General features: G+C 41.6%; 1 protein-coding gene across 4 annotated transcripts in view; it reads right to left on the bottom strand.

Moving 5' to 3' along the window:
- Positions 1-14,889, bottom strand: part of SETD2 (SET domain containing 2, histone lysine methyltransferase) — a 282,749-nt gene that overhangs the window by 118,382 nt on the left and 149,478 nt on the right. For all 4 annotated transcript variants that reach the window (XM_033931879.1, XM_033931878.1, XM_033931876.1 and 1 more), the window contains 2 exons: positions 12,939-13,073; positions 6,046-6,174 (listed from right to left, as the gene is read on the bottom strand). In XM_033931879.1, the coding sequence (XP_033787770.1) occupies positions 6,046-6,174; positions 12,939-13,073 (264 nt within the window). The remainder of the gene's footprint in view (positions 1-6,045; positions 6,175-12,938; positions 13,074-14,889) is intronic.

Here is a 14,889-nt window from a genome sequence, read left to right as displayed (position 1 = left end):
TCTGAGGAGTCCCCCAAAGAGAGAATATCTGACACAACACTTGATTGTCCGTACATACTAGGTGCACTTGACTGGATATACTGTTTTGAAAAGTCTTCAGAGCATTTCAAATTGCTCTGAGTTCCAAAAGGCTTATGTGGAACTTCTGCTCATGAGCAGACCATTTTCCTTGTGTGTGAAGACCATCCAGGTGATCTCCTCAAGTATACATGGACGAGTCTGTGGTCAGATCTTTCTGATATGGAGGCATTTGAAACAGCAGTCCTTTGGAAAGATTTGAAGAATTCATCCACCACTGAAGAGATTGACAAAGTGATTATGCAACTGTAATTTTCTGTGATAATGGATCAAGAGCTTGAGACCATTGACACACCAGGGATCACTGAGCTATTTTGAGATGAAGCTTCGCGAAGGGGGTAACGTGGACTGTAGACGCCATGTGACCTAATAATTTCATCATTTGTCTGGCTGAGATGGATGGAAGATGATAGACTCGAGTTGAAGCAAATTGTCCTATCTTTGCTGAGGTAGGAACACCCTGAGCTGAATCATGTCGAGCAAGACCCTATGAATTGTAGAGTTTCAGAGGGTTGAAGTTGGGATTTTGGAAAGTTGACTTCGAACCCTAACTGTTGGAGAAACAGGATTCTTGACTAAGTTGCTGAGAACACCCCTTGAGGAGAGGTGTCTCTTATGAGCCAATTGTTGAGATAGGGAAAAACTTGGAACCCATGAGCTCTTAAAGCTGATGCCACTATTACCAGACACTTGGTGAACACTCTTGGAGAGGAGGCCAGGCCCAAGGGTAGAATTTTGTATTGAAAGTGTTGATGGGCTATCCAAAACTGCAAAAACTTTCTATGAGCAGGATGAATTGATATATGTGTATAAGCCTCTTTTAGATCTAGAGAGCATAGCCAATTGTTTTGATCTAATAGTGGATATAAAGTTCCCAGAGATAGAATTCAAAATTTTTCTTTGACTAGGAATTTGTTTACATCTTGTAGGTCGAGAATTGGATGTAGACCTCCAGCCTTCTTTGGGATGAGAAAATACCTGGCGTGGAACCTCTGATTTCTCTGAGAAGTGGGTATGTACCTCTATGGCATTTAGTTGAAGCACAGCCTCTACTTCCCAAAGAAGAAGGGACGTCTCCTGAGGATATTTGGAGGTATGATGACAAAATGAAGAGAGATACCTCCTTGATGACTTTGAGAACCCACAGGCCAGATGTTACCAGCGTCAACGTTGATGGTAAAATTGTAGGTGACCTCTGATTGATTGAGAACGAGGCTGAGATAGGGGAACAGCAGCTATGCTCTCCAAAAGCACGTCAAAAGGACTGAGCAGGATTTTGAGGAGCTACCGCCTGAACTTTCTGAGGCCGCTATTGTTTTTGCTTCTTTTGTGGTAGCAGCTTAGAAGAAGGTGTAAAAGTATATCGCCTCTGATATGAATAGGAAGGCTTAGCCGAGTGCTTTGAAGCTTGAGGCTTAGTCTTTGTTCTGTTCAAAGAATTCCAATTTTTTTTCATTTTGTTAGTTTTTGCGTGGCCACCTCGATGGAATCGCAAAAAAGCTCTTGTAAACATGGAATATTGGCTAATCTATCTTGGAGATTGATGTCCATATCAGAGACTCTTAGCCAAGCTAGGCCACCAACAAAGCAGATGCTCTAGATGACATTTAAAAAGCATCATAGGCCGACGTTGCTATATATTTTCTAGTCTGTGCAAAAGAGTTTGCTAATATTCCGTAAGGTGGTCTGAAGGAATATGCTTTTCAAAGTCAGGTAATTTCCTTACGAGTTGTTTTAAATAAATAGACATGTAGAAATTGTAATTAAGGATCCTGCTTGTCAGCATAGTACGACCATAGTATGACCATCACATCCTGGTGGTGCTGAGGCATAAACTCTTGTACTAAAAGATTTCTTAAGGGTTGACTCCACAATTAATGATTGATGTTGAAGTTGTGGTTTATCAAACCCTGGACAAGAAATGATTCTGTAAATGGAATCTAGTTTTCTTGGAGCTACCATGATAGTTAAAGGTGTATCCCAATTTTTGAGAAGCGTCTCTTTAAGCATGCCACCTAATGGTAACTTGAGGAGCTCTTTGGGAGGCTCATCATAGTTCAAGATGTCCAGGAACTCAGCGTTTGGTTGAGTGTCAGCTTCCAATTTGATAGGTAGAGCTTTGTCCAGCTGCCTAAAATATCTAGAAAGGAAAGTCCTTCTGGAGGAGATCTTCTTCTGGGAGGCGTTTTCTGTGGTTATGGGTCTAAAGGTATGCCATAAGACTCCAGCGCAGATAAAGTACAGTCACACTCTGAGTCAGATCGCAAATCTGAATCATAGAGAAGACTTGGAGAAACTATGTGTCGAGGAGCACAATGTCTACGAGAAGTTTTGCGACGTCTTCGGTACTGATCAGATAAAGATGAGGATCAACGAGTATCCCTTTTCCACTTAGAAGCATGAGAACGATGCGATGAGGCTCCCATGAAGGGCTGCTCCAATAACATATGGGGCCTCTGAAGCACCTAACCATGTTTCCCCGAAAATAAGCCCTAGCATGATTTTCGGGGTAGGTCTTAATATAAGCCCTACCTCCGAAAATAAGCCCTAGTCGCCAGCAGCAGCACTTCCCCCTGCCCCCCCCACTCGCTGACCCTTCCATCTCTCCCCCCGCTAACCGTGAGACCAAAATACCTCATAACAAACGCAACATCAGCAGCAATCTAGACAGGCTGCTTTGTGGCCTTCTCTCGCCCTAGCGTTGGTGTGTCGCGTTGCTGATGACATCATCAGTGATGCAGCAGAGGATTGCCCGGGTAAGACCAAATGGGTGGAAATATGGGAATAGGCTAGTGAGCCTCTGTCAAATCCAGCAAGGCTAAAAATTCCCCCCGAGCCACCAAAGCTATTAACAAACGCATGGTCTCCATCTGAAATTGGAGCACTTTCAGAGCTGCAATAAATGGCTTCAGATCCAGGACTGGCCTCCAGTTGTCTAAGTCTGTCTTGGGCACGATGAAGTATATAGAGTATCTGCCCAAGCCCGATTCCTTGATCTTTTAACACCTAGTCAGGAGTCTCTGCTGGAGTTGGGCTTGGGTTTTGTTATAGCACACCTCCTGATTTTTTTTAAACTCCATGTGGCGTTACATAGATTTATCCGGTATTGAGGAATTTCTGAAACTTACAGGTGCGATGGATAAGGTGTCACAGAAAATTGAGGTTGAGAAATGAATTAAAATAAGGTGTCTATTAAAGATTTGGGATTCAGATGGTTCTATAGTGACACAGTCTGAAGCAACTGTAATTAAGGATTGGAAGGTTTAAATTGCCGATTCTACATTTCAACTAATGCTAGGAAGTTCAGAAGGTTGATTTTGTGACTCTTAAGAGACATAGATTTATATACTATTCCTCACATACATCCATGGGGATAAGGTTCTCAGAGGGACAGGAAATTTGGGTGTTTTACAGAGAATTTGTTTCTTATAGATTAGAAAATACAATACTAATTTGAAGGTCATACAGAAGTTAAGATGTGTCTGCAGGAAGTAGGGCTTTTACTGACATGATTGATAATATGGAGAGGTTAAAGATCAAGGGTGTTTTAGGAAGAAAAGTGAAACACTGCCACCTGCTGGGTTTAAAAAACTTAACAGAATGGAAATTTTGAGGGCTTGCTCTTCCCAGACTGTGGAAGCTCTGTCAATAAACTATTTGTTTTTACATGGCTTTTCCTCGTCTGTTATTTGAATTCACAGAACGGAGTCTCTCGCCCAATCATATGGGAAAGAGAATCCATTCTGGCAATTCTTTTGGCCTCGATGTTCAAGTCTCCAGCCTACTTGAACACCGGCAGATGCAATTGAAGTTTTTTTCTAATCTAAGGAAACTGATCAAGAGATTCTGCCGGAGGAGGAGTCCCAAGCTCATAGTGAGGATATAAAAACTCTTTCAGTCTGTAAGTTAAAATCATCGTGGGTTCTACCAGGATCAATGGATCCCATGATTCAAGCTTTCTGGGATCTGATGACGTTAGCATTAACAGAGCTAGAACAACAATGGTGCTATGAAGATTATTTTGGAAACATCACTGGCGAGGATAGTGATGGGCTGGGTCAAGAACTGGTTGAGTAGAAGGTGACAGAGGGTAGTGATCAATGGAGATCGCGCTGAGGAAAGGGATGTTACCAGTAGTGTGCTTCAAGGTTCTGTTCTTGGGCCTGTTCTTTTTAACATTTTTATAAACAAGATTGCTGAAGGGTTGTTGGGTAAGATTTGCCTCTTTGAAGACGATACCAAAATCTGCAATAGAGTAGACATCCCGGATGGTGTGAATAACACGAAGACAGACCTAGCAAAGCATGAAAAATGGTCCGAAATTTGGCAGCTAAAATTTAATGCTAAGAAATGCAAAGTCATGCATTTGGGCTGCAAAGACCCAATGGAACGGTACAGTTTAGGGGGTGATGAACTTATGTGTATGACAGAAGAGCGGGACTTGGGTGTGATTGTATGTGATGATCTTAAGGTGGTTGAAAAGGTGAAGGCAAAAGCTAGAAGGATGCTAGGTTGTATAGGGAGAGGTACGGCCAGTAGGAAAAAGGAGGTATTGATGCCCCTGTATAAGACTTTGGTGAAACTTCATTTCGAATATTGTGTACAATTCTGGAGACCGCACCTTCAAAAAGATATAAAAAGGATAGAGTCGGTACAGAGGAAGGCCACTAAAATGGTGTGTGGTCTTTATAATAAGGCATATGGGCCAGACTTAAAGATCTCAATCTGTATACTTTGGAGGAAAGGCAGGAGAGGGGAGATATGTAGAGATGTTTAAATACCTACGTAATGTAAATGCACACGAGTCGAGTCTCTTTCATTTGAAAGGAAACTCTGCAATGAGAGGGCATAGGATGAAGTTAAGAGGCGATAGGCTCCAGAGTAATATAAGGAAATACTTTTTTACAGAAAGGGTGGTAGATGCGTGGAATAGTCTCCTCGAAGTGGTGGTGAAGACAGATAGTGTGTCTGAATTCAAGAGGGCCTGGGATAGGTTACGTGGGATCTTTCAGAGAGAGAAAGAAATAATGGTTACTGCGGATGGGCAGACTAGATGAACCATTTAGTCTTTATCTGCTATCATGTTTCCATGTTTATACTTGTACAGTGATGCCAGCAACACTGATTTTAATGTTCTTGAGCTTGATATTGGGTTACGATCCTGTCTCTTCATAACTAAGGGGACTCAATTTCTTAACTGCAACATATAGGTCTTTCCTAAGTAACCAGGGCTAAGCAGAAAAGGAGAAGTCAATTTCGATTTTCGAAGCCTAGGATATAGCAATTTGGAAGCTTGAATTTTCCTTGTAAATGTGTTTGTTTAGTTGGTTTTTGATTGCTCTTATGTTGTTTATATTGTGTAGATGCTACAATATGAATTGACAATTTGTCTTGGTAGTGAGCTCTTGCCTCCCTTTGTATTTGTGGACTGAGTATTTGGTGGTAAAATGTTTCTCTTTATAAGTTATACGAATTCCTTTCTTATGTGGTAGTTTTTCTTTACAAAATCTCTTTAGAAAATCTCTCAAAACTCACCTATTCCATGGACAAGACACCTAACACCCCTCTCAAATGAACAACAATCACCTTCTGCCCCCTTACACCTCCCTTTTCCCAACCTACCCACCTCCACCCCCCCCTTGACCTACTCTCCCCCCTCTCTCTTCTAACTTCAACTACGCCTTTGCTCCTAATATTGTTCAATTGTTTCTCGAACCACTTGTAATTTATTGTTTGCTTCTAATAGTGTTCAATCGTTTTTAAACCACTTGTAATTTTTTTGTTAATCAAATGTAAACCGCCTAGAACTCCTTGGGTATGGCGGTATACAAAAATAAAGTTATTATTATTATTACACTATATTTCTTTTAGATTTTGCAATAAATATTTTAAAAAATTAGTAATCGTTTTATTATAAGTCTGTAGCTGGAGTATGATGTCACACCAAAGCAAGTACAACTAACTGACCTCTAACTGAAGCTTCAGGTTGTTGATGGAGTTTCCTCTCCCATCTCCCAACTCTGCCATCCAGATCCAGAGAAGAGACAGCCCATGACACTCCAGAAAAAACTTCAGGCAGGACTGAGAATGTGTATTCTAAGAAATAAATAATTTACAGTGAGGTGAAGTGAAGAATGACAATCCGCTAGTATTTTTTTTGTGCTACCCCAGGCAACTCAACTGAGTTGACTTCCATCACCTTACATGATGAATTCATTTGCAAAATGGTAAAAGAAAATGCTTAAAAGACCAACTTATTTGTAACATACATAGATCAAAAGTTGCATGAATAGTACAATGTGGTTGTTTAATTATTCTTTCCAAACCCAATAGAAGTTGGAAAAAATTATATAAAAATGGTTGTAAATGCCTGTATAGGGGCAAAATAGCTCTCTAAAAATTAAACAGAATGAGATGTAAATTGGAATGGGGGATGGGAAGGCAGTAACACAGAGGTCAAAGATTAGACCAGAGGTTCCAAAAAAGTGTGTCTGCCTAAAAACAGCCCAATGCATTTCTTTGGGAGCAATTCCAGCTTCTGCAATATATAGAAAACATGTACAGAGTGAAACATAGCAGGGATTTGCTTCTTCCAAACATCTGTCCATTGTTATCTCTTTTTCCCCACTGCTAAAAACTAAGCTTGCTTTTCTGAAGTAGTCTGTGAAAACTATAAGGCTGTTTATAGCTATTCTGCATGTTGGAGGGGTTTTTTTTTGAGGGAAGGGGTTGTTCAAATAAATTTTATTAAGAAAATCTGCAGAAACACAAACACATCCAGAACAATATAGGACCATTATCAATGTGTAAAAACAAAGTATGACAGTGAACCCTAGTAGCAACACCAGTATTGACATTGCATATACTAGTACACAATTATGTAGAGCAAAATTGATGAAAAGGATTCCAAATCTGAAGATACTTGGCAACCTTAGATTGAGACTCAGTCAACTGATGCTCTAGTCGAGCTATAGAAAAAAATATAATTTCACCACAATACAAGTTTTAGAGAAAATTGAATTTAAAAGTTTTAGAAAAATAAAGAAAGGAGGAGGAGGTTTTTCAGGATCAATGAATGAAACATGGAACCTTGTCAGTCTTGGCTGAGGTTTATTCCTGATTACCAAGCAGGTTTCTGAGATCCTTTTCCTCCTCCATTTATATTCTCAAGCATTGATAAGTGGGATTTGGATAAAAGGGGCTCTCAGAGAAGATGTGGGGGAGTTACCTGTGCCAGAAATGATTCAATTCTGATGAATTAGAGAAACTCAAAATATATCTCTGTAACACTGGATGGGTCAATTTGACAAATTGAAAAGTAGCAAATCACCTGGACCGGGCAGTATACATACCAAAGTGCTGATAGAATTGAAAAATGAACTTGCAGAGCTATTGTTAGTAATATGTAATTTTTCTCTAAAATCCAGCAAAGTACCGGAATACTGGAGGGTGACCACTGTGACACTGATTTTTAAAAAGGGTTTCAGAGGTGATCTGGGAAATTATCGACCTGTGATTCTTGGACAATTCAATGGAAAAAACAGAAGAGATGAGACTGATGCAATGACTTATTATATTGAAAACTGAAGTGGAGGACTTAATTTCCTTGAAACAGTCAATTTGATAAAACTTGAATTCATGCTGGATTCCTGTTTACTGCTATAGCTTCCTCTGAGATGGCATCTCTGCATAAGGGATAAGCAGCGATTTTCTCTAGGTCTACCTTTATAACAGTTTATGGTCTTTTCCCCCAGAAACATGCTCACCAACTGCTTTTACTGCATTTCCCAGTAAAGAATTTCAGAACCCACAATGGTACAGTTGGATAAGACCCCAGAAGAAGGTTATTATTAACCGAAACACGGACCATGTTGGGTCCATACCACACTCATTGCTGTGTTTCATATGGATTAACCTATTGAACTGCATCGTTTCATTTGCGAAGACTTATTGTATTGCGTTATCTGTAAAAACTTTTATTGAACTGCATTGATTTTATTGTGTGAAGACTTTTAATTAAATCTTTACATCAAGAGCTTTGGTTCCATGGCTTTGCTTTTTGTTCAGTATGTCAAGCTCCATCTCTGGCAGTACTCAAATCATAAGAATATAAGAACTGTCAAACTGGACAGACCAAATGTCTATCCAGCAGTGTTAACCCAAGTCCCAAGTAGTAAAACAGATTTTATGCTGCTTATTCTAGGAATCAGCGGTGGATTTCCCAAAACCAACTCAATAATGGCTTATGGACTTTCTCTTATAGGAAATTATCCAAATCTTTTTTAAACCCCACTAAGCTAACTGATTTCACCACATTCTCTGGCAATGAATTCCAGAATTCTTTTAAATCTACAACTTAGTAGCTTCATCACATGTCCCCCTAGTCCTAGTATTTTTGGAAAGCGTAAGTAATTCACATCTATTCTTTCCACTCAGTATTTTATAGACCTCTATCATATCACCCCTGAGCTGCGTCTTATCCAAGCTGAAGAGCCCTAGCCGCTTTAGTCCTTCCTCATAGGGAAGTCATCACATCCCTTTTACCATTTTTGTTGCCCTTGGTAAACATGTAGAGAAGATCACATTGCTGCCCTGCAGACCTTCTCAGGGGAGACAGCTATAGCTTTGGTCCATGAAGCCGCCAAACTTCTGGTAGAATGCACTCTTAAAGAAACAGTAGACTGATTCCCAGAAAGAATATAGGCTGACAAAATGGCCCTACAGATCCATCTAAAAATCGTGGCCTTGGAAGCGGGAGCACCCCGATTAACAGAATGAGTCAGCACAAACAGATGGTCAGAGAGAAGAAATTCATTAGTGACCTCTAGGTAGTGAAGAAGCACTCTGTGAACATCAAGTTTCTTCAAAAGGTGATCTTGCATCCTGGAACCAATAGGCTTAAGAGCAGACAAATGCACTTCCTGATTAACATGGAAAGCCAAAACCACCTTTGGCAGGAAGGAAGGAACTGTACACGCAGGAAAATCCCAGTCTCCAAGATGCGGAGGAACGGTTCCCTTTAAGAAAGAGTTTAGCGTTCCGAGACTCGCTGTGCTGAGGTAAGAGCGACCATAAAAACAGTTTTGAGCATCAAATCCAAGCGGGAAACATCCTGAATGGGCTCAAAGGGAGCCTTGGTAAGGCTAGACAGCACCAGGTTGAGGTCCCAGGAAGGGAACGGCTGCTTGATTGGGGTCTAATGCGAAGAGCCTCCTTCATAAATCTAGCGACATCAGGATGAGACCCCAAAGAAGAACTGCGGTTCTGGGCTCTAAAACAAGAGACTCGGCTATCTGGACCCGAAGAGATGCTACAGTGAGGCCTTTATCAAATCCAGCTTGCAGAAAGGCAAGAATCACCAAGATTGGAGATGAATAAGGGTCACCTGGTCCTGAGCACACCAATGTTGGAAAGCCTTCCACACTTTAGCGTAAGCAGAAACTGTGGATGACTTCTTAGACTAGAGAAGAGTGTCAATAACCACAGCAGAATAACCTTTGTGTTTTGGCTGAGCACTCAAGAGCCATGCTGTAAGAGCAAAGTGGCTCAGGGCCTCCATGCAGATTGGACCCTACGTAAGTAGGTCTGGATGGGCGCTCAGCTGAAGACTGCGATCCTTGCGAAGATACATCAGACTTGCATACCAAAGTGTGCAAGGCCAATCTGGAGCCACCAGAATGACGTGGCCAGGATGGACCACGATCTGCCAAACAACTCGGACTGTCGTGGGTCAGGGATGAAAGACATACAGAAGAAACTCCTGAGGCCACCGCTGCACTAGAGTGTTGAGCGCTTCCGGGCTTGGATCTTCAACTGAAGAAATGATCCGCTTTCTTGTACTTTGACGTGATCATGAGATCGAAGGGGGGCTGGCCCCAGTGCTGCACTATGGCTCGAGCATTGCTGTGGACAGGACCCACTCTCCTGGATCCAGAGACTATCTGATGAGAAAGTTGGTTTGAATCTTGTCGACTCTCACCACGTTCTACCCACAGAAAAAGAAGGTGGGCTTCCTGAGCCAGAGCGGTGCACTTGCTTCCTTCCTGGCGATTGACATAGGCTACTGACCCTGACTACTTGGGCCCTCCAGAGTTTTCTGCAATTGCATCAGAGTCAGCTGAATGGCTCTCAGCTCCAACCGGTTGACTGATCATTTCCTTTGAGAGGGTGTCCAACTCCCCTGGATGGGACGATTGCAGTGGGCTCCCCGGCCCAAAGAGTGACATCTGTCATCACTACGATCCAGGAGGCAATCCGCAGCGGAATACCTCTGCAGAGCGACTAAGGGAGAAGTCACCAAACAATGCTGGCCCAAGCATCCAGAGTCCAGGGAACTCAAATCTGTAAAGCATCCTTATGCGAAGCCCAGTGAGGACATATTTTGCGCTCTTGCTCATGACACCAGATCTATTGTGGCCATGGACCCCAGGACCTGAAGTTAGTCCCACTCTGAAGGAGCCTGCAGCTCCAGAAGGGAAGAAATCTGGGCACACAGTTTCAGCCTGCATGCCTCCGGAAGATAGACATAACCCACAGCCATGTCGAAGAGAACTCCCAGATATTCCAGCAACTGCGTGGACTTCAGATTGCTTTTTCTGTAGTTCATGATCCAGTCCAAGTCCTACAGCACCTGGAACACCTGATCCACTATGTGCTGACTCTCGGCCAACGAGGGCGCCCTGATCAGCAAGTCATCCAAGTAAGGGTGTTCCTGCAGACCCATATTTCACAAGTAAGCTGCTACGACCACCATCACCTTGGTGAAAGTACGGGGAGCAGTTGCCAGCCCAAAGGGCAGAGCAGAGAACTAGTAGTAATGCTGTTCCAGGACCAGAAATTGTAAGAATTAGTGATGAGCTTGAAATATCAGAATGTACAAGTAGGCTTCTGTGAGATCCAGAGAGGCAAGGAACTCTCCCACTGCAATGGCTGATCACACTGTCTCCATGCGAAAGCGTGGAACCTTGAGAGCTGCATTCATGTGTAGAAGATCCAGAATAGGCCTCCAATCTTCGGAGCCTTTCTTTGGCATGATATACAGCCTTTCTTTGTTATGATATAGAGTATCTGCCTGAGCCCGAGAGTTCAGGTAGCACCGGTTTTATAGCTTGAATATCAAACAAGCATTGAACAGTGGCTTGAACCTTGAATGCTATGATTGGCCGACCTGCGGGAGAGTCCACAAACCAGTCCGTCTGAGGTCAGGCAAATTCTAGCTTGTAGCCCGACCGAATAGTGTCCAAGACCCACTAGTCGGATGAAATGCAAACCCGGGTGGACAGGAATGCCTAGTCTACCCCATATCTGTAAACGAGCATCCCTCGGCTTAGTGTCATTGTGCCTTTTTGGTAGAGGGTGCAGGATGGGAGGCAGAAAGCGGAAGGCTGGGACCGCCTGTAGCTGGCATACCTGGGCCAGGTGCACTGGGAAAATCTCTGTGAGATGGCATTCGCATATGGGTGGGATCTCTGGGAGACACGAAAAAGCAGTTACTTACATAGAAATAGACGGCAGATAAGGGCCACGGCCCATCTAGTCTGCCCACCCCAAAGACCCTCCCCTACATTTCTCTGTGAATAGATCCCACGTGTCTGTCCCATTTGGCCTTAAAATCAGGCACGCTGCTGGCCTCAATAACCTGAAGTGGAAGACTATTCCAGCAATCAACAACCTTTTCAGTGAAAAAGAATTTCCTGGTGTCCCCGTGCAGTTTCCCGCCCCTAATTTTCCACGGATGCCCCCTTGTTGCCGCTGGACCCTTGAAGAAGAAGATATCTTCTTCCACCTCGTGAGATACTTGAATGTCTCGATCATGTCACCCCTCTCTCTGTGTTCCTTGAGTGAGTATAGCTTTAATTTATCCAGCCATTCATCGTACGGGAGATCCTTGAGTCCCGAGACCATCCTGGTGGCCATTCTCTGGACCGACTCAAGTCTCAGCACATCCTTACAGTAATGCGGCCTCCAGAATTGCACACAGTACTCCAGGTGGGGCCTCACCATGGATCTATACAATGGCATAATGACTTCAGGCTTAAGGCTGACGAAACTCCTGCGTATGCAACCTATGATTTGTCTTGCCTTTGATGAAGCTTGCTCCACTTGATTGGCAGTATTCATGTTCTCACTGACGATCACCCCTAAGTCTCGTTCTGCTTCAGTTCTTGTTAGGATCTCACCATTAAGGGTGTAAGTCTTGCATGGATTTTGGCTGCCCAGGTGCATGACTTTGCATTTTTTGGCATTGAAGCTGAGTTGCTAGGACCTAGACCAGCGCTCCAGTAGTAGTAGGTCATGCATCATGTTGTCGGGCATTGAATTTATGTCCGTTGTGCTTTTGCCCACTACATTGCCCAGTTTGGCGTCATCGGCAAATAATGTCATTTTACCTCGCAGCCCTTCTGCTAAGTCTCTTATAAAGATGTTGAATAGGATCAGGCCCAGGACTGAGCCCTGCGGCACCCCACTGATCACCTCCGTCATTTCTGAGGGAGTGCCGTTCACCAGAAATGACGGAGGTGATCAGTGGGGTGCCGCAGGACTCAGTCCTGGGCCCGATCCTATTCAACATCTTTATAAGAGACTTACCGTAACAGTTGTTATCCAGGGACAGCAGGCAGCTATTCTCACCGATTAAAACAATAAATTGTGGAGAGCACAACACACTCCTGCAGGCACTCGTGCAGAAGGGAAAAATTGTAGGTGGAGCTAAGGAGTCCAGTGAATTCAGCAGAGGCACAAAGAAAAAATCCGGAGTGGATTTCTTCTGCAGATGGCACGCAGCCATGGGGTCACTACCCATCTGTCTATTGCACTGGAAATATATATATCACTCACTTAATGTATAGCAATTTCCTCACCTGTATCAATTTGAGGCAAGTCAGTTTCTGCTCCAAAGTCTCGATTCGAACCATCAGCCGAGATAAAATAAGAACTTGGTTTTTGTCTGAAAGTCCCTCTCCGTTCTCAAGCAAAGCTTCCAATTCACCATCCACCTAGAGAGGCAGAAAAATCTCAGGTTAGGTACTATTTTATGACTTGAGCATTGATCCTCTAATATTATGTCTCATGTGCAAAGCAAAACCAGAGAAAAGGTGGCTTATGAAAATAGAAGATTAGCATTACACATAACTACTAAATATATTATGATTAGGGCTTTTGGGTATTAACAAAAACACGCCAATAAAACAAGCCTTAAGCAAAAACAAAATTAAAATAGGTGCTAACTGGATAAACAATGTAATATAATTTCCCTAGATACTCTGTGACCCCTCCCTCTCTGGCATAATTGTATTCTCTACTCGGTTTTTGTGCTTTTTTCTGCATGGACTACTCCAAAGAACAGCAAATATACATGTCTGATTCCATCAGAAAAAGGATACCCAACAACAGTACCTGAGATTTGAAAACATTAACAAAGATTATTTAGCTTTGTCAAAGAACTCCAATTTAATTGTAAAATAAATACATAGGATATTAGATATTGTAGGTCAGTGTATCACGGCACACAGGCAGATTCAAGGTGTGCTGTGAGACACTGGCAAGGAGAGTGCCTTCCAGCTGTGTCACTGAAAAGTTTGCGGGACGCTGTTGTAGATAATTATTTGAAAAAATTAACACTTAAAAATAAAGGTCCTAATTATGATGATAAATGCTGCAGAAAGACATCAAAGGTGAAGAGGTGCTGTGAAAGCACTTCCAGAAAGGGAGAGAACTTCACTTTTAAGTATTTGCTAGGAAATTTGCTTTTAAACTTGGAAAAAGGTAGACTTAGGAGTTAAACATCAGCTTTATTTTAAGTTACTTTGCTCACTTGGAATAGGCAGTTTAAAGGATATTTTTTTAAGCATTTCAAGTCTCTGTTACAGTTTCATAGGCTAGTATTTAAAAAGACTATTTTACAGCACTATTTGACAACACAAGAGCATTCTAAATAATAATAATAATTTACTTTTTATATACCGCTAAGCCATCATTTCGTGTCGGTTTACACAATGGTATTACACCAGGGAATAGAAATACAAAGTCATAAAACAATTTTTAAAATAGAAGAAAAACACAATTCAGAATAAAAACACTAGGGAAAAGATACAACCTTGTAAAACTTGTAGAAGATAGTGATTATACAATACAATTAATAACAATATAGTAAATAGAAATTACACAATACAGTTGATTGTATGAATAATCATAAATTGATTCAAAGCTTAATACCTTAATAAATTTAAAAAATAAAATCAATTTTGTATTTCATATTTTTTGAATAGATAAGTTTTAAGATCTTTCCGGAATTGATAATAGGTGAGGGATGGAGAGATAAGGGTGTTTAAACATGAATTCATTACTCCTGCCTGGAATGCCAAGGTCCTAGCCAAGAATTTTTTTACAATGACATGCTTTAACTGAGGGGAAAGAGAACCAACCTGAGCTTCGGGTATTTTTCTTAATAGTATAAAATCTAAAATGGGAAGAGAGATAAGTTGGTGCTAAACCAAATAAAATTTTAAAACAGATACAACAATACTCTGGCTTCAAATGGCAACCAGTGAAGCTTTTGACAATATAAACTGATATGATCATGTTTTTTTAAATTAAAAATCAAACGAATTGCTGTATTTTGTATTATTATCAATCAACTGATTGGGTTTTTTTTTGTAGGAAACTAAGTAAATGATATTACAGTAATCTAATATGGAAAGAATTGATGATTGAACCAAACCAAAATTTTAAAGGATATAAAATCAAAATATTTCCTAATGGTACCCAACTTCCAAAGGGTAGTAAAGCATCTCTTGACCAGTAAATCTGTGT

Source organism: Geotrypetes seraphini, chromosome 2 (assembly GCF_902459505.1).
Source record: "Geotrypetes seraphini chromosome 2, aGeoSer1.1, whole genome shotgun sequence".
In the NCBI taxonomy this organism is placed as follows: Eukaryota; Metazoa; Chordata; class Amphibia; order Gymnophiona; family Dermophiidae; genus Geotrypetes; species Geotrypetes seraphini.
The sequence above is the reverse complement of the archived record's forward strand: the minus strand, read 5'-3'. Positions and strand labels throughout refer to the sequence as shown.